We start from the raw sequence: 20,535 nt of genomic DNA on the forward strand, positions 1-20,535 counted from the left end.
ACAGAGCATTTTATTCAAAGGCAATCATACAAGAAATCTAAATGTGAGAAAAGAACGCGAACAATGCCACACACACACCTGTGGCCCCCGCCTGCCTTCTAGAAAGTTTCATGCTCACATGTTTGTGCCTCTGATTTGTGCGTGCCTGCACCCATCTCTCTGATACTGTGTAATTAGCGCCTATGATATGCTTATATCATGTTATCAAACTTGGTAAATATTTTAGAAGGGCTTCTTTCTTTTTTAGTTTTTGAGAATTTCAGACATGTATGCAGTGGAATATGATCAGATACACCTCCATTTCTCCCTCCAGCTCTCCCAGGATCCTCTCCAACACTTTCCCTTGTGACTTCATTGTTATTCCCCCACCCTCATCATCTTACTCCTCCTTTTAATAGCTCACTAAGTACTATTAGTACTGCTCATAGATGCAAGGATATGGGGCCATACACTGGAGCATAAAGCCTACCAGTTTCCACACACTCATAGAAAAACAATTATCTCTTCTCCAGGAGCTGTCAGTTGCCAATAGCTCCTTAATAAAGGTTGGGACTGAAGAGCATCTACTACATCCATGCAGAAATGTTGGTTGGCTTGATCTTATGTAGACCTTGTGCAGGAAACTGAAACAACTCTATCATTCCTGGACATAAACACAAAGGCAATTTGTAGCCTACTATAGAGATACTTAAATACCCATGCTAATTATCACTCTCTACACAACAGTTAGAAAATGAAATCAACCTAAATGTCCATCAACAGACGAATGGACAAGAATGCTGCAGTATGTATACAAAATGCAATATTAGTGGCAAGGAAAATTGAAAGCACCAAACTTCCACATAAATGAGTAGAAATGAAACAAATTATTGTGAGCGAGGTAATTCAGGCTCGTAAAGACAAACTTTGTCAATTCCGGTGCTTCAAAACTGGCAGGTGCCCAGTCAATGGCAGCGCCTCTTATAATGGCACAGAGAAGAAGTATGGCATTCACTTTCTACTCACAGTAGTTACTGTAGCAGCATCATGTGTAATGGGATCCCAGAACTCCCTTCGAGATGTTCATTACCTCAGTGCTTGGCTCTGTGCTCAGTAATATTTCCAAATGTGAGGAGCTCTTAAGTAGAAAGAAATACCTATCAGGAAGGAAGCAAAGGGTCATCTTAAAGACAGCTTTCTAAATATTTTACTATATACTAAAAATTATCGTGTTTGGTCTGTCTGAAAACCTGCTAGTGTTTGCCTAATAAAAAGTTGAGTTTGGTTGCTGTTAATTCAGTGGTTAGCAGCTCTTGCTGCTATTTCCTAGTTCCTCAAAACCTTATAGCTCACAACTGCACAAAACTGCAATTCTAGGGGATCTCAAACTCCTTTCTGGCCTCTGCAGCCACCAGCATACATATGATATTCACTCACAGACACATAGATCAAAATAATAGTAAGAAATCTTAAGTGGACACAACAGGCCATCTGAACATATCAACTCAAAGCTGTTGTGACAGCATGAACAAGACCAGTGTGAGCTCAACCAGACAAAATCCTAACAAATAGTGGGGGGAGGTAGGTACAAAGCTCCACCTCTAGCTGAGCTATTATTGGCATCTGATGGCTAATGGAAGAGAGTCGATTTTCTCTGAAATCATATTCCCTGGAAAGCCGACGGCACTCTTGGGGAAGGCCATACATTCAAGAATATTTGGACAGCATACATTGATTCTGACTTTTTTGTTGTAAAGACACCATATGGGTGGGTTGGGCCTGGACTTGGAAAAAGTTGGGGGGAGGAAATATGATCAGAACGTGTTGGAAATTCTCGAGGCACAGGGAACTAATAAAAAATGTTCTTTGAAAAGATGAGTTTGATGACATAGAATTAATGAAAATTTTTAAGACTTCATTCCAGCCAGTCATTGGCAGAGGTGGATTCTCTGGAAGGGCTCCATCCAATCCATGTTTCCACGTTGTTTCAGGTGTGCATTAATGCGGAGTGTGTGAGCATGGAAAAGACATACAAGTCAACCAACTGTTCCCTGAAGTGCAAGGGGCACGCAGTAAGTTTGGAACACAGCTATCCCCGGTTTGCTAAGCCTTATGCCTTTTCAGTTCTGTTGCGATAAAGCTGAACTCATACGCTCAGCGACCACAGATAATCATGTTTATCTGACACTAAGGGGTATATAGCATGGGACACTGCCTCTGAGAGGTCATCATGGAAATCTTTGCTTGTCATTAATACTTCACCTGAGCAGATGGAAACCAGAGGAGCGGGGGTCCTGCTCATGTCAAAATCCACTTCATTGTGAAAGAATGGGGCCTTGGATGGTACACTAAGTCTCATGGTGACCGAGCATCCTTCTTCCACTAGGTGTGTGACCATGAGCTGCAGTGTCAGTGCAAGGAAGGATGGGCCCCTCCTGACTGTGAGGATTCTGCCACAGTCTTCCGTAGGTAACCCTGCATCTCTGGCCTGAAAACCTGTCCCCTTTGGCCAAGCTCTTCCTCTGTGTTTGTATTAGTCACTTTCCTGCTGCTGTGATAGAAATGCCCAACAAAAGTGACTCGAGAAGAGGTAGGCTTGTTTGGGATCACAGTTTGAGGATGTCATCTGTTATGGTGGGAAGTCATGGTAGCCGGGGAAGCCTGAGGCAGCTGGTTACATTGCTTCCAGAATCAGGAAACAGAAAGATGACTGCTGGTGGCCACTTCTCTGCCTCTTCTTTTTTTAAAAGAAAAATATTATTTTATTAAAATATGTTTCATAGAATGTATTTTGAATATATTCTTTCCCCTTCCCTAACTTCTCCCTGGTTCTTTCTACATTCCTACTCAGCCAGCTTCATGTTCTTTCTCTCTCTCTCTCTCTCTCTCTCTCTCTCTCTCTCTCTCTCTCTCTCTCTCTTTCTCTCTCTCAAATAAAAAATCAAAACAAAGCCGGGCAGTGGTGGCGCACGCCTTTAATCCCAGCACTCGGGAGGCAGAGGCAGGCGGATCTCTGTGAGTTCGAGGCCAGCCTGGTCTACAAGAGTTGGTTCCAGGACAGGCTCCAAAGCCACAGAGAAACTCTGTCTCGAAAAACCAAAAAAAAAAAAAAAAAAAAAGATCAAAACAAAAACAAAAAAAAAGACAAAAAATAGACAAAAAATACCAAAACAAAGCAAAAACTGCTGAGAAACACATGGAGTCCATCTTGTGTTGGCCAACTACTCTCAGACATGGGACTTGTCCTGGAGTTTGATTAATATACCCAGTGAGACCCCAGTTGAGAAAACTGATTTTGGCTTTCCTAGTGATTATCAATTGTAGACTGTTTTTTGTTTAGGGGACGGATATTGTGTCCACTTCCTCTTCTTCCTGCTGGGAGTCTGCCTGGTTTGAACCTGTGCAGGTCCTGTGCATGCTGTCATAGTCTCTCTGAGTTCTCCTGTATCAGTCCTGTTGTGTCTAGATGGTTCCAATTCCTCAGAGTTATCCATCACCTCTGGCTCTTACAGTCTTTTTGCATCCTCTTCTGCATAGATCCCTTAGCCTTGAGGTGGGGTGTTGATAAAGACATCTCATTTAGTACTGATCTCTGCCTCTGGCCCAAGGAATGGTTCTACCAATATTTAGGGTAGATCTTCCTGCCTCATTTAATCTGAAACTTACTCATAGATAGTCCTGGAGTTTGTCTTCTAGATGATCATAGTTTTTTCAGGTTGATAGTATTGTCTTTTACCCTAGGATATAGGATTCATTGTCTTTTTTCTTTCCTCGTCAAATTTCTGTTCTGTAGCTTTTGAACATATGCTATTCACCCCCAAATTTTCTTTAGCAATATTCAAATCATATTTTCAACACTCTTACATTGTCAAACTTCATACACAAAGATAACTTCAAACTTTTCATTTGTAATATTACTTTACTATATCTTGTTTTCTTCCTTGCTTTATGTTTTTTCCATTTCCACAATGTTACACAATTGTTAGATAATATTAACTCATGAGTCTGAGAACATGACTTGGATTATGGTGGTAGGTCTAGATTCTGTTTCTGAGTTATTTTCCTTTATTTTGAGGTATGTTGTCCTATTCATTCAAATGCTTCTACAGGTGGGCTGTCTTGTTTACCTGCATACTGAATACAGATGCTCTCCAGCTCATCCACATGCTGCCCACATTTCGTTAGACTCTTTTTCTTTGGCATGTATGATTTTCATTAGATCAGGGGATAAGCTTACTCAAACTGGTCCAATGGGTCTTCCTTGCATTTGGAGTGTTTGTTGCTCCTACTGACATTTCTTTGGGTAGAAGATAAGACTCAAGGTATGGGCTGGGCGGTGGTGGCGCACGCCTTTAATCCCAGCACTCGGGAGGCAGAGGCAGGCGGATCTCTGAGTTCGAGGCCAGCCTGGTCTACAAGAGCTAGTTCCAGGACAGGCTCTAGAAACTACAGGGAAACCCTGTCTCAAAAAACCAAAAAAAAAAAAAAAAGACTCAAAGTATGAGGAAGGACACCCTCTAGGTCCTCAAGGAGGGAATGAGTCATGAGGAAACCTTGACTTTTAGTTGCCATCATGAAGAATGCTCAAAGCTGAGAAATAGCTCTTTATGAACTCCCTTTTTTTTCTTGAGCACCTTCCTTGAACTCCTTTCTCTGCATGGTTGGGGGTGGGTGTCTGGAGCTAGATTCAGCCACTTTGGGGTACTCCTATACCAAGCACCAATGTCTCTAGAAAGAGATTCCTGGAGTTTTGTCCCAGGATCATGAATCTATAAATCATGAAACTATATCATTCTGTGTACACAGAGAATGGGAATGGAGATGTGCTTAGGATGGGCCTGAATGAACTGTTTGTCCCAAGTTTAAATACATTTTAGGCATTTCAAACAAAAGAATAACATTCAATGTTTATGCTTCAACTTACTTCTTTTATTTACCCAATTCCTTTACTTCCTATCTTCCTGAAGATTCTAAACTCTGTTACCTTTTTATATTATAAGATGTTATTATACGATACATTATGAACTGAATTTATCATGCTTGGAGTGGGGTTGCAGGGTAATTCAGAACAAAATCACAGAATCAACTACTTAATTAGAAAGCTCTTCGATGATTCCAGTTTTCGCTAAAATAACCATGTGTAACTTTTCTCTTTGTGAAGACTTTATTTTTATTCATCTATTCAGCTGTGGGAGTTCTGAAATCTTAATGGGTTGGTGAAGGTTCCACATAAAAATTTGACATTATTCTCATTGATCCATTCCGTAAAGCTTGGAAGAAATACTGACACCCAGTGGATCACCCAACCAGTCCACAAGCACAGAGAGATGGGTGGGCTGACATCTGCAGGCTGCAAGAGCTATGGCCTTGGGAAGGGGCCACAAGGTCCACCATTCAGTGGGGGGTTCCTATCATTCAGCTTGGAGAAGACACAACATTCTCTGGCTCCACTGTCACCATTAATATAAGCAATGCTTGTAGCAAAATTCATGCCCAATAAATAATTTAAGAGCACAAACTTATGAGTAATCTTTCAGGAAGTTTTTATTCATTCAACTTTCTAGATTGAATTAAAGACTGTTTATGTCCAAATAGTTCTATTTATATAGAACTAAATAGAAATGTTTTCAAGGAATCTATAGAAATAAGATTGGGTTCTTAAATCAGGTCTTCTTTCATAACTATATTGAATATACACTGATTTATTTTGTCTGTTTAATTGACAGGGAAAAACATAAAAGTGTATGTACTTATTAAATACCATGTGGTATTTTGGTACATGTTTACATTACATAATGTTGAGGTCAATTTAAACACAACTGCTTCTTCAAACATTTATCATTTCATTTATTTTGGCTGAGATAATTCTGTTTTATTTTATAATCTGCTGTTACTTTTTCTGGTTTAGATTGAAATAATTAAAATTTACTTGGTGAAGTCTGTAAAGTCATATACCACATACATGTTTTTCTACTGGATTATCTCATGTGCAGAAGTAGGAAGCAGTGTGTTTTGCAGACATAAACATATCATTATTTTTTCAGTCTGATATATAGTATTTAAGAGTTAGACATATATTAGGCTAATCACTGTTTTTAATTGGACTCTCATCCTAGCAAAGTCAGCCTTGTATCTGGACAGACTCTCTATCTTCTATAAACATGACTGTCATGTTACAACTTCACTTCCTAGGGACTTATTGTAGACTCTAGAAGCATGAGCAGAACTAACTTCTTCTATACATCAAAAGAGCTATAATATGTGTGTAAAAAAGTAAGCATGCTGCATACATACATTATTAGATAAAGTGCAGTGAAGAACATCCATCATTTATCTATGGTAAAAGACCCTCATAAATTCTGTTACAGATCTTTCAACTGTGCAGTGAATTTCTATCTATGCTACCTCATGTGTGTAATACACCAGAGTTCATTAGTAGCTGACTATTACATATCCCACGAACCCCCTCCCCGGGTCTCCCCACCAGAGACCTACCACCATCTGCTTCCTAACATGCAGGAAAATGGGGTTTCCCTAGTTATTATTTAGTTAATACTTAGGACAACGATTACATGGAAATCAGAGAATATATTATGTGGAATGTATTCTGAAATTAATTTAAGCTAGCTTTATGGCTTAGCACATAGTCATGTGTGCAGGTTTTCTGTGTATGAACAGGAAACACGGCAACATGAAGTTCACACTTGTGTCCTCCTGTGTCTACATGTGTTCTGTGTGCCAAGTTGGTCTGTACCATTGCTCGTATCTAATCCCAGCTACTAGTTTATTTTCTTTGTTCTACCAGTTACCGTGTAGAAATCTTAAAAATAACCACTCTGAAGATGTATTTCGGGGGTGGTGAGATAGTTCAGTAGTGAGGACTACTTGCTGCTTTTACGGAGGATGCTGGTATGATTCCCAGCACTAACTCCAGCTCCAGGGGATTCATCACCCTCTTCTGCCTCCTTCACAGGGTGCACGCGCATACATGCAATTAAACACTCATACATAAATAAAAATAAATAAACCTTTGACTTGATGTTATAACTTGGTACTGCCAGTGACTATCTGATTAGAAGTCATGGTATTATTCACACGCATTATTTGGAATAGTCACATCTCCTCAGCGGATTAACACCGCCTTCATTGTGAACTGGCGCTGTGATTGTCTCTATTGCTGCCTGGAGACGAAGACAGCTGGAGCATAATTCTGCATCTGTTTGTGTTGCTATAATATCCTCACATTTACATTCATCCTTTTTAATCCCTTTAAAACTTGAATATTATGCATTTAAATTATAAAGTTAAGAAAATTATGCACTTAAAAAATCTTTGCTATCTCACATACCTTTGGGTTTGGATTTATTTTTCAAAGTTTATTTGGAGGACAAATTACTGAAGTGCTGGGACACAAATCATAGTTATATGGAGCAGTTTCTATGTGCCTTACCTCATCTAAGCTTCTTCTTTTTGCTCTTTTTTATTTATATTATGTGCTGTATTACAAACCAGTTGGCCATTCTGTTCACCATTTTGCTCTCTTTATGAATTTTGAGGGTAGGAAGTTTTTCATTCTATTAGTTGTCCTAAAAATTTCCATATCTCTTTATTTGTTCAACAAGATTTTGAGTGATTGTAGATACATAGCAACACTGAGCACCACTGTAGAGTGGTGTATTAGTGGCTGCCAATAAACATATTAAGATTCCATTGCCATTCAAAGCACAGCTCATGTCAGGGTTTGCTCTTGATTCATTTGCTCCTTCTCATTTCCCGTGTTTCTAAGCATTCCTCCTCCTCTTCTTCCTGCTTCTCAATTTTGGTTGTCAGTCCTTGAGATGGCATCTAGGACCTCGTACATGCTAGGCAAGCACTCTCCCACCGAGTTACATCTGAAGCTTCTTTCTGGGATCATTTTTCTCTTCCTCTCTGTCTTTTCTTAAATTATATTTTTGTTAGTATGTTGAGAATCCAATACAAAGTATTCCGACAGTATTTACCCCTCTCTTCCACTCCTCCAAGATTCAATTCTCTTACCTGCCCTACCCATCCAACTTCTAGTCATTGATATCATCTTCTTCTGCTCTTCTTCTTCATCTAGTCTACTATTGGGAGTGGAGGTAGGGCCTGCCCTGGAGTGTGCTGACCTTCTAGGGGTCATGCCATTAAAGAAACTGACCCTCTTTCATTTATATTTTTCTAAATTCTTACTACATCATTAATATCTACAAAAATCTATTTTTTAGAACTTTCATGGATTTAGGAGTTTTGTACAAACTTCATGCTAATCAAGATCACCATTGCTAGCAGTAAAAGAAGCTAGACTTGCTGTTCAATTATTTCTATCTTCAACTGCCTACTTACTGTCTTTTAGTATTATTTTTTTCTTTTACTCCAAGCCACAACTTTGTCCTCTCAGATTTAGCGTGTTTGTGAGTACTGACAGTATTCCAAACACTCTGATATGATGTTTTTTTTTTAAAAAAATACGTATTATTCTGACATTAGTTCCAATGTGTCCACTCTTCCCCATTCTGAAGCTAAGCTGTGTCTATGAGAAATGCCACAGCATTTGGTTTTTCTTTGATTTCCTTGAGCAAGAATTTTATGGAATCTGAAAAGAATTAGATATTTGAACAAGTACCATTTTCTTATCTTCAGTTCTGTGTTCTGGGATGTCTACCTTTACCTGTGTTTTTGTCTTCACACTTGTAAGCTTTTTTTGTATTTTTGGAACTGTCAGTCTTCCTGCTGGACTATGTAGTAAGAGCTCCTTTGTTCTTCAGATGTGTTTTTTTTTTTTCTGGTTTCTGCTGATTTCAGATGATTAGAAGAGAAACGAACCCTTGAGATTGCCAAGGACCCAGGCTGATTGTATTACTTAGACTACAGCATTAAAACAAAGACAGTTCATGGATGATGTCCTGTCTTTTTTTGACTTACTCATTACCCTGCTCTTTATTTGCCAAGGGGGCAATACCATCTCTTTCTTGTTTCATTACAAGGTTGGATTTAAAATATGTTTTCCCTGCTCTGCCATCCTCGTTATTCCATATCCTCCTGTAGTCTCCCAGCCTTCACTCTCCTATTACTGCTGCCAATCTTCTTCCATTTAAATAATTTTCAGGAAGAAGTTATTTAACCCACCTCCTGTGTACTTTTACTTGCTTTTTATAGACATTAGCACTGTGATCATGATCAATACCATTTGCATTTTACCAACTCTGTTATGTTTCTTTTCCTTCTCTTTCTTGGTTTTTATTTTTGACAGAATACTTGATAAATGTGTCTTAAGGAAGGGCTTGCTTTGGTTTAGTTTTGTGGTTACAGTCCATTTTGGTAGGGAAGACATAGTAGTGGGAGAACAGAGAGCTGAAGGGTCACATGGTACCTGCAGTCAGGAAGCAGAGAGAGAGAGAGATGAATGCAGTAGCCAGAGGTCTTTTGGCTCATTCCTCTCTTCAATGCAGACTGGGAACCCATTCCATGTCTAGAGTGAGTCTTCTCTCCTCCTCTCCTTCCAAAGACCAGATGACAGTTAATCAGCAAATATAACTTTCCAGGAAGACAGGTTCATTTTGTAAAAACTAGATAAAATTTGTAGCAAATAAGTGAGGCCAGATGCAATGGCAATCTATTGTAATTCTGTTACATGGGAGTTTGAGACTGGAGGATCACGGCGAGTTTGAGACGAGCCTGGGCTACACAATGAGGTCAAGGCCAGCCTCGCCTACATGGCCAGATTCTTTTTGAAAAGGAAAGAAGAAAGGGAGGGAGGGAAAAATGGAGAAAAGAAGGGAGGGGGAGAGAAAAGCAGGAAGAGAAGGAAGGAAGGGGAAAAGGAAGGAAACTAGAGTAAGACAAACGTCTTGATCCTCAATAGGGTTTCTGTGCTCCCTGTTGTAGATTTCTCCATCGTGGTTGGTGTGCTCTTCCCTCTGGCAGTCATATTTGTGGTGGTTGCTATAGTGATCCGGCATCAAAGTGCCAGAAGGAATCAGAAGAGAGTTCAGAGGTAAGCCTTCATGTACTTTGGAGACCCTTTAACCTCTACTTCATTTGACATTGGATTCTATGATTTAATCCTTCCAGTTTAATTGTATTTTACTTCATATATTAAGAAAATCACCCAGGTATGGTTTTCACTGACCAGAGACTGGGTGTCCCTTCGACTGGGCAATCTTTTGCACTCAGGTACAATTCTTTTCTCCTTGGAGTAGCTAATTTTGTAATTAATAACAGCAGTGACATTGAGCCTCATTATTAAATATTTTTGCATTTATTATTAGAATAGAAGAGAGCATATTAATTGTCTGACAGTTGTCTGGTAGACATTGTGCTGAGAATTTCCTATCATCTTTTTTAATCATCGAGAAGACTTCATGAAACAGCTGCAATATTCTCACTCTCTGGATGAAATGTGACCTCTATGTCTCTTAAGATAATGGAAAATCACTTTTAACAAATGTAGGGGAGACCGGAAGGTTAACAAAGGCCTCTACATCCTTCAAAAGTGAAAAATTGAGCTTTGATTGGCAGGCAGATCCTTTCTCTTGCAAACCATCTTAAGAAGATTATTTTCCATCACTTTCCAAGACTGAACTTATTTCATACAAAATGACTCTCAGGGAAATATTTAAGGAGTTAAAAATAATCAAATGTCATGACTAAGATAAAAGTTGACTTATCATCATCAGCATCTTTGGGATATGAGTTCTGCCAAGAACTCAGTTATTAGCCACAGGATAATAATTGCAGATAACTTGCAACTAAAAACTGAGGAATGTTCAGGAAGCACATGGAACCCTGGTAGTGGAGCAGGGCACAGTGGGCAAAGGAAGTTGTTCATCCTCTGTTGAGTTTTCCTGGCATGCTGAAGACGCTGTTCAATTCACAGGACGTGTTTTTACTTATAGGCAACTGCCCACCAAGGATGCCAAGCTGCACAAACAGAAGTGTAAATCTCCAAAGGCGAAGACAGTTGAACCCCAGGAGGTGAATTCAAGTTTGAATTGGTTTTATTTTTGCGACACCCGAGGTTATGATTTACCCCTTTCTTATATTATTCTGACCGTATATCTGTCATTTGTGCATAGTAATGCCTAGAAATCTACCCTACATCAGTAGATAGTAAGGACGGTGGACTCTGTGTCTACACACACAGTCAACTTCCCCTAGTGTCTTGTTAACACACAAAAGAATCTTCATAAAAGCCCTTGCAGCAAGGGCTTATGAAACTCAAAGAGAATAGAGGGGAGCAACGTTGACAGCTTCTCCCTCCCCTTCCTTCTCCTTTCCCTTTCTTTCCCCCTTCTTCACCGATTCTGCCCTCCCCTCCAGCTCATTCTCACTCTGTCCTTTTGACTCTAAGTTCATTATTACTCCCGGTAAACTCCTCTCTACATAAAGTGATGTGTATATTTGCATGGTCAACCATGTAGCATGTGACATGCATGACACTTACAGCTCTTGCCATGTCTTAGATGTTTAGGACTTTGAGTTGAAATAGATCAATAGCACAGCATCAGTGGTGACGGTTGTGACAGAAGTTATTCCTGGAAGTTCTGGAGAAATCCTCCTATAATGCTACAACTGGGCTACTGGGATCTCTCCTGTCTTAACTTATCTCCAAGTTTCGGCTTCGCCCTTATCATATAGGCTGGGAAAGCGTAACTTCTCTGCTGACTGTACTTCAGCACCTGGTGGTTTCATTATAAAGTTTGATTTCTTCGTTTTAGATGAGTCAGATAAAGAAGCTCCACGTGTGTGAAGAAGCTCCGCCCACTGAAGAGAATGATCCTCCCCCCAATGTTGTGAGTCAGCAACTTCTCTATTACCTAGTCCAACCTCAAGGAAATGCTCCCGAAAGACATAACCCATAGTGCTCAACTGTTGATTCGGAAGAATGTTGAGATTCGTGTGCATATTAATGTAAACTATAAATTCTTCTGCAAAACTTTAAGATGCAAAATGTGGGAATATATGCCTCTACATTTTTATCTCTGAGTTTATCCCTTAAATTAAGAGCCTAGAGGTGGAAGTTGGTAATGCAGAATATTCATGTCTTACCTGGGGTTTCTGTTGCTGAATTAAAACATTGTGAACAAAAAGAAGTTGGAAGAAAGGATTTATTTTAGTTTATAGCTTATATGTCCATCACTGGGGAAAGCCAGGGCAGGCACTGGAACAGAAGCCATGGAGGGATGCTGCTATTCAGATTGCTTTCTCTGACTCTGCTTAATCTGTTGTCTGATAAGCTCAAGTCTATCTGCTCATGGATGGCACCACCCACAGTGGGTTGGGCCCTCCCGCTCCCTCATTAATCATCAATCAAGATAATAGTCCAGAGATCTATATACAATTCTCAAGAATTGTCCAATTCTCAAGAGGCAGTTCTTGTTGGAGATTTTCTTCTTCCCAGATACATCTAGCTTTGTATTAAGTTGGCAAAAACCAATCAGTGCAATTCATTTGCTTCACAGAACCCATGTTTAGTCTAGGTTGATGCAGTAAAAAGTAGCATAGACTACATAGATTAAACATTTATTTATGTTCATTCTTGAGACTGGGAATTCTAAGATTGAAGATCTGGAATTTTCTGGTGTCGTCTGGTGAGAGTTGATTCCTGGTCAGTCAGTTGAGGATAATGGAAAGGAAATGGGGGTAAAGGAGAAAGATTAGGGAAAGGAGAGATACAATTATCTTTCTTTATCTTCATCGATCCAATTCTAAGAACTCCACCTCCAAGAGGCGAATGCCCCCAAACCTAACAATCACACTGGGGCTTATGGCATCAGCATATGATTTGTGTGGATGCAAAAATTAAGTCCACACTAACCAGTCTCATCACATAGCTGTGGACCCTGTGCTTATGTCTGGATCATAACTAAATGGAAGTGTCACACTCATGGGTTTAGAATTATTCATGTGGTTAAGTTTCCAAAGTCTCTGTTCTCAAGAATAAGTTAAACATTTTCAGTATGCACACACATTTTGAAGAGCCTATTCCGAGCTGACTCTCCCTTTTTATCTTCTTCCTAGCTATCCACAAAGCCAAATTTCCCACCACCACCAATTCCTGTTTCCTCGTAAGTATCAGATGGTTACTGGTGGATTTTCTGCCAACTGGCTCTAACCCACAGGCTCTTTGCCAGTGCTCTTTAGGCTCACCTAACCTCATCACAGCACATTTGCTCTGGAGAACCTTTAAAGGCAAGGCCTCCTTCAATAGTAATTTCACATGGCTACTGAATCTTTATGATGACACAGTAGTCCTTTCAGTTCATAACTGTTGAGAAATAATAGATAAATTTATTGAATAAGGTAAACGTCTTCCAAGAAATTGTTTCTGGATGCTCATTATAGAGGACATAAGATTACATATTTATGAAATGATGGTTATTTCTTTAAGAGGTAGAGGATGAAAAGGAGATCCATGAAGGCAAGCTAGAATAAAAGGCAAGTGTTCTTTAAGTCAAAGGCAGAATCCAACTACTCATGAGTAGTTATCATCCCTAACCCTCTGTTGTGTGTAAAAGAGAAAGAGTCAAAGTTCCTTTTGTCAAGATGTTTCACAGTGTTAGCGAGCAAACAAGTCACACTTGCCTGGTGTGCCTAATTCCTCAAATACTATTAGTGTCAAAGTGTGCAGTACTAATGAGAAACCATTGTGGTGTCCCTGTGAATGGAGCTGGTGAAGCAGAAGACCACTGACCTTGTATTTGGAACTGGCCCCAGACACTAGGGTAGCACCGAAGTGAGTAGTGAGGGGGTAGGCAGTAATTCCATGAAGGAGCTAAGCTTGGCTGAGAGGGGGAAATCATGCCATCTCTAACTGACTTATTTTTCTGTTTTGTAACACAAAATCATTTTTCTATTTCCAAAATAAGCTCACTTCTTCACCCACTTAAGAGATCTATAATGAAATTATGATAGTCTCTTATCACTCCTAGTGCCAAGGAGAAAAGCCCCTACCATGTCTTCTAAGGTTTTTACTCCAGGGCAGGGCCTGACGTAAGTGTCTTGATGATGAGTTTTTTTTTTAAATAACCAAGAAAAGAGAGACTGAAAAATGCTCAGCTACTATTTTCTAGGGAACAAGAACACAAGAACTGCGTGAGTGGTACAGCATTCCACAGAAATGCTCGCCTAGATCCTTAACTCTTTCTGCATCTCCTTATCTTAGGAATCTATTAGCCATGGTCTTCTTTCCTATTTCTGTAACTCCTACCACCTCTGTCTTCCTTCTGCTAACTGTCCACAGAGAAACTTAAATCCAAGAGGGAGAGTTGTCTCTATTTGCAGCTTGACCTTCTGCACTTGCTAGTTCTTCATGGCTGATGTATTAAATAATTTATATTGTAGAGAGCAGGGTTTCAAGGAATTCGTTTAATTTTCTTATTAGCTTCACATTACATCTATCTATGGACTTTGCTAAATTTTTAGGACGCTTTGATCATCTAAGAAGTTTTTCTTTCTTTAAGGGACTCAAACGCAAAAGTCTGAAGCAACAGCTAAGCCAGGGTTGATGATCGCATGATCAGATTGGAAGCCTGGATGTTTTGGATGGAAAAGAGATGTGCTCACTTCTTTATGACTATTGCTCTTGGCACTCAGAGGTCAACACTACCTAGTTTATGCTGTATTTTGAAGAGATTAAATCTTTCAAGAAAGATACTTTTGAGAACCTTTGACCTAACTTAAATAATCTACTTTCCATACTCATAGGAAGATGGCAAAGGAAATATATAAACTATAAAACTCTAATTAGTTGGTCCCAACCCCTTGGTTTACTATGATGGTGACTGTTTAAATATTTTTGACGACCTGAATTTTCTTCCGCATTTGGAAGGGATTGATGTGCTCTCTAATGAAAACACAACAATACAAACAAAACAAAACAAAATCATAAGAAACTGCGGGAGGGTGCATTCATTATTAAATAAGTAGCAATGTCTTGATTCTATCTACTTGTCAAATTACAACATCAATTTAAGAATAGAATTATATAAGCACCTCTTCTTCTATATGTCTTTGATATCCTTTCTTCTGAAGTTTTTATTAACTTTGCTATTTGGGGAGTTTCCTACAATAGAGTAAAATATTTTTATGAACTAATTTAGTCACCGATTATTTGTGTGCTGACTGCTGGCATGGCTAAAGTGAGCTTCCCTTTTAAAACAGAGAATGCTCAGTTAAAGAAATGAACATGAACCAGGAGTTGCAAACTGGTGACCTACGGGCAGGGTTTGGATTGCAGATGTGTTTTATTTGCTCTAAATCAAAGATCCTGGCCACACAGCACTATTTTAAAAAAACAAGGTTGTTTTGAGTTTATAAGAAATATTTTTAAATTGCGAGATCTTGCATAAACATCCAGATTCCTGGATTGTAACAAACAATCAGATGGGTCTGTCAACAACAGAATCACACTTCCCATAACATCTTCAGCTTCATTGACAGATGGTAAAATGAACATGGTTGGCTGGGTATCAAACACTCCCATGCCTTGTTTTAAGAACCCTGATTTTACCTAGCTGTCCATTCTTTTTTTTAGAACAGCCGATGTAACTCCATACACATTATGTTAACCACTAATGACAATCAGAATGTCCTTGCCTCTGATTTGTTAAGTGAATGGGTTACTCCCCATTTTGTCCCTGTGAGATGAGGGAGGAGGGTATGTTGGAAAACTTCCGAGGAATGTTTCCCCATCCATCCTTTCTTCTGCTTGTTGGCATCTGGTCCTCCTGCAGCTGTGTTGGGATCTGAAGACGAGGATGGTGTGGACAAGATAGGGCAGAAAGATAAACAGAATTCAGCTGAACTTCCTAAGATGTTATTGAACTGGTAGACTAACAACTGTTGAACTGGCTCCACTTTTTGCTGGGACTTTTTGTACAATCAATAAATTTTCCTTGTTGTGCAAAACATGTCGAGTTGGGTTTTCTCTCATGTGAAGTTGCAGTTGCTCTAAAGAGTGCAGTAGCTTTGCCATTACCAAGATGCATGCTTTCCTATTGTCATGGGTGCATTTCCCTTTATTACATCTGTGCTGTTACATTCATTGCCAACATCACTTGTCCCTGCCAGTCCTTTCACTCTGTATCTCAAGAGCACAGTTCAACATCCAGTGATTCTAGATACCACCTGCCGAACAATTCTCATTGGAACTCTTCTTTCCATGTAGGAGTGTCTTAACTATGGAGCTACTTAAGTATGGTTGAATCTTGGGGATAAGACTATAAACTTAGAACACCTTATTCTAACCTGGAAATACATCCCTATTTCCTATGAAGTTTTAATTTGATTGTGAGTAACCTTTATGCCCCCAACCCCATTGTTTATTCGCTTGTTTCCTTGAATTAATAACTCTTCCCAGGCACAGATTTACTTTATTCTTTCAAACAACTGCATTTATTTGCTATGTATGTGTGTGCTCGCCAGAGAACAACTTGCCAGAGTTAGATGCCTCCACCCACCATCCACCATGTGGGTCCTTTACCTACTGAGTCATTTTGCAGACTCTCACATTATGTAGTGAGTGCATGCGTGATGTGATATGTGTGTGTTGTGTGTGTGTGTGTGTGTCCACACACCCATGCCTGCATGCACGTGGAGCTCAGAGGGCACTTTAGTAAAGTTGGGTCTTTCTAGTGGTCTTTATGTGGGCTCCAGGGAGTGAACTCAGGCCTCCGGGCTTTTTCTGCATGCACCTCTGCCTTCTGAACCATCTCACCTGCGCTCACTTTATCTTTTATGATGTTCATGAAAAATCTTGAACTTAGAACTCTCAAGCAGCCGCTCGTCATACCTGGAGCTTGACATAAGCCTTACACTCACAAAGAGCAGTACTTGAACATGCTGTGATTTTCTAAATGATGTTATTTTCTCCTTGACCAATTGAATAGTTCAAAGGTTCCTAATACACCTAATGGGCTCTAACCACATGGGACCTCTTTTATCGTCTCTCTTTCTCTGTCCTTTATTTCTTTCTTTCTGAAAATTTAGTGGCATGGTCCATCTGACTGATTTATCTCACACGCACTCTTTCTCTCACGGTTGTCTGGATGACTCCTTGGTGGCTTGGGAGAACGTCGGTTTGTTTTCACACTCACTGATTTTTATGTTGTCAGTCTTCTTTCTTAATTTCAATTTGTTTTGCCACTGTTCGCCATATTTGCTTATTCAGCAGTGACAATCCTTTTCAGAAATGTTTAGTGCTAAAATGAATGCAGTATTACCTCTCTGTCTTTTGCCTAAGGTTATTAAGGGCAAAAACTTCACATGCCAGACAATCAGACAGGACATCATCTTCCAGAGGTTCCAACTATTGAAATCGGGGTTACTGGAGGAGCAGGCTTTGTCTGAGAAGGATTGCTAGAAAATTGATTACAGAGTGTGTTCGTGCTTCCATTGGTGTGATGGGAGTTGAGGAAGTAAGATCAGGCAGCGTGAGGAAGAAGTCTTACCTCCGTGAAGCTGTTAATAGGCCATACTCCAGCTCTGACCATGGAGTTATTCTTAGAACAGTACAAGGTCAGAAGACAAAAGAAAAGGTCTTTCTTCTCTAATGTCAATCAATCACAAGTACAAGTTGTCCCCAGCAGAGATGAGGCCTTGGGAATGACTTTAGGATTGGGAGTAATTTTTAAGAAAGGCCGAAGTCTCTTTGCAGGCAACACTGGCAACCACTGGGGGACTTTATGATGCTGGTTGGGTACCTTGGCACATGCTAGCAAGGTCTATTATTTCTATTTATTTCATTGAAAATACTTGGTTCAACTCATAAGGATGGCATTCAAAATGGCTCTAAACATACTCAGGTAACATCTATAAAGATGACCTATGAGAATATGTCCCAGCCTCATTGTATGGAGTAATGGGTCTGAGGATCTGCTCTCCAGATGCATCCCTCTAGAGATAAAACAGCAAAGTTGTGTGGTGGTGGAGAACGGGATGTTGAGTTTGAGTAACCTGGCAGTGGGGCCTCAGAAAACCCTGGCAGTGGGGCTGGATGCTGGTTCAAGTTTGGTTTAGTGCAAACAGTATCATCATGCCAGAGGCACAGATGAGATGGGTACCACTCTATATGAGGTTACCTGGAAATTGTGGTTGCATAGCCACCAAGTTTCCTTCTCTACACTCTTGTTTCAGAAATCTACATTAATTCCCTGCTAGTTTTTAATTTCATGAAATATCTACACATAAAATGATAATATGATTCCGTGGCTTTACCTACATCCCCAATCCCGTGCAGCTGTGATGTCTTGCCAGTTCCTAGTCCTTGTCTATTTTCTCAGGGTGTCTTTATTCATCAGACAGAACCTCCTCATTACCCACTTTCCCAGTCCCCAGTAACCCCTATTTCAGATTCTATTGCTGTGACTTTTTACCACACCAAATACTTTGTGTAAGTACGGTCATGTGGGGTATGTGTGTGTGTGTCTCTGTGTGCCTCTGTGTGTCTTGTGTGTGTGTGTGTGTGTGTGTGTGTGTTTGTACATGCCTGGATCACTTCTCTTAGCACAATGCATTCAAGCTTTCCCCATTGTTGCAGTATTTATTTGGATCACATCATTTTTTAAGCTTAATCAAACTAATCCCTCTTACTGTATTTATTTCAGACTTCAGGTTACCCCCCCCCACATGAGCTCAGACTCATCAACACCACTTTCATTTGTACTCAGTTTTAAGCCAAAATAACGCTTCCTAATTTTCATCTCTACTTACACTTCCATGTAGACAAACCTAAGCTGACGATTTTATTCTCTCTGTTCTAGTATTGTACAAACCTCGTTTTAAATTTGAGTTCATGACATCCTTTTTTTTTTATCAAGAACCACATCCGAGTTCTTGGGAAATATTGATGAAGAACCTGTCTTCATTCCTATGTTGACATCTCGGTTCTGTAACTGTCATGGGAAAGAGAGTTTAAGGAAGTTCACAAATTCACTTAAGTGAAAAAATAAACAGAAAAAAAAAATAAGTATGGCTGTCAGTTTCCCGTTGATGTTCTATCACGTCCTTAAATGGAGATGACAGTCACTGGCCTGCAAGAGTTTCAAGCTAAGTGTTACAGCTCAACAGAGAGACGGCCCCTCCATGCCCCCGTGTAAGTCAATAGATGCCACTAAATTGACCTAAAGTCTTCAGCTGCCATGGTAACTTGCTGAGACATGTGCCTTTTGTGTCTAGAATTGGCATGGGGCCTTTGGAATCCAGCTTCAAGCAGGACTTCTTTAATCTTTCATGCTATTAGCAAGACCGAGCAGAGCCACCAAAAAGCAGAAGTGTCTCGTGGGCAGCAAAGGGAACTCGAGAGGAAAATGTGTTAGAATGATGGCGGGAAGAAGTAGGACGACACAGAGAAAGCAAACATTCCTGGCAGACTGCACACCACAGTCAGGAAGGAACAGCAGTCCGCCTACTGCCAACGGCCAGCTGTTAGCCTGATGCAGATCATTCAAACTTTCCTCGCACCTTCAGATTTCTTCATCTATAAAATGAGATAAGAGTGCATACTTTTCCAACAGTAGGTAATTTTCTCCCACCTCATGTAGCGACTTCGTATTGGAACAGCACACAAACTTAACTATCCTTCTCCACACTTTTTCTTTCAGCACCAAAGATCAAACCCAGAAGGTCATGCATACTAGACACAAACTCTACCATCGAGCCGCACCCTTCACACCCCAACCCAAGTTTACTCTCCGCGCCACCATGTTGCCAATGGCAAAACAAGTTTGCACAGAAAACCCGTATAATACTATAATGTTTGTTATGCAGATTCTACTATTGTATCTCTGGTAACAATATTTATATATGTTCCGTTACTAATATTCACTGTGTCAGCTAACGGAAGGCTTCCTTAAAGCTTAACATGTTGCACAGTTTACGCTTATCGGGTTGCTTTCCTTCTTTTCCAACATAAATATTTACAAAGCCTCCATTTACCATGTTGATATTAGGGGCAAAATGCTGGACCCCTTTTCATGCTGTCCAGCCCGGTTCTTAAGCTTTATGTAAATAAACATAAAGATGAAATGGTTGCTGTAGTGAGGATAAACGGCTACAAGGAAGCCCGAGAGGGGATGTTTACCAGAAAAGGGCAGGAGAAACTAATTCATGGAGTTATCATGTGAGGTCTTGAAACACATTTTATTACATACTTTTAAGGGAAAATGGACTTCCAGAGAGATACTAGGATTAATAATCGTCACATTCCTCGCAAAGGTATAGCATGTTCTGGGCACTGCATGCAGGTCCAAAGATTCTGTTCAGAGCAGCTTTTCTATATTTGCATATGGCACTCTTTAAATGTACACACACACACACATTACACATTAAACAAATCAAGGAATCTTCAGAAATTGTAAAGCAAGCCAAATGAGACGCTTGAGGTATCAAACACACAGCGCTGCATGTTTATGAGCAACACTCGCTGTCCAGAACTACTCCAAAACAAGTATTAATTACACAGGAAGGAGAAGTAAAAGTGGCCAATGAGAAACTCACAGTGCCCATAAAGTGAGAGAGAGAGAAAAAAAAGCTGCG

The 20,535-nt window shown here is 39.9% G+C and overlaps 1 protein-coding gene across 1 annotated transcript in view; it reads left to right on the plus strand.

Moving 5' to 3' along the window:
* The window catches only part of Adam28 (ADAM metallopeptidase domain 28), a 56,816-nt gene extending 38,798 nt beyond the window's left edge, over positions 1-18,018 (plus strand). The window contains exons 17-23 of the mRNA XM_042054075.1: positions 1,971-2,051; positions 2,366-2,444; positions 9,886-9,994; positions 10,896-10,974; positions 11,718-11,792; positions 13,021-13,067; positions 17,886-18,018. Of these exons, the coding sequence (XP_041910009.1) occupies positions 1,971-2,051; positions 2,366-2,444; positions 9,886-9,994; positions 10,896-10,974; positions 11,718-11,792; positions 13,021-13,067; positions 17,886-18,018 (603 nt within the window). The remainder of the gene's footprint in view (positions 1-1,970; positions 2,052-2,365; positions 2,445-9,885; positions 9,995-10,895; positions 10,975-11,717; positions 11,793-13,020; positions 13,068-17,885) is intronic.
* Positions 18,019-20,535: the final 2,517 nt, after the last annotated feature.

Source organism: Arvicola amphibius, chromosome 13 (assembly GCF_903992535.2).
Source record: "Arvicola amphibius chromosome 13, mArvAmp1.2, whole genome shotgun sequence".
Lineage (NCBI taxonomy): Eukaryota > Metazoa > Chordata > Mammalia > Rodentia > Cricetidae > Arvicola > Arvicola amphibius.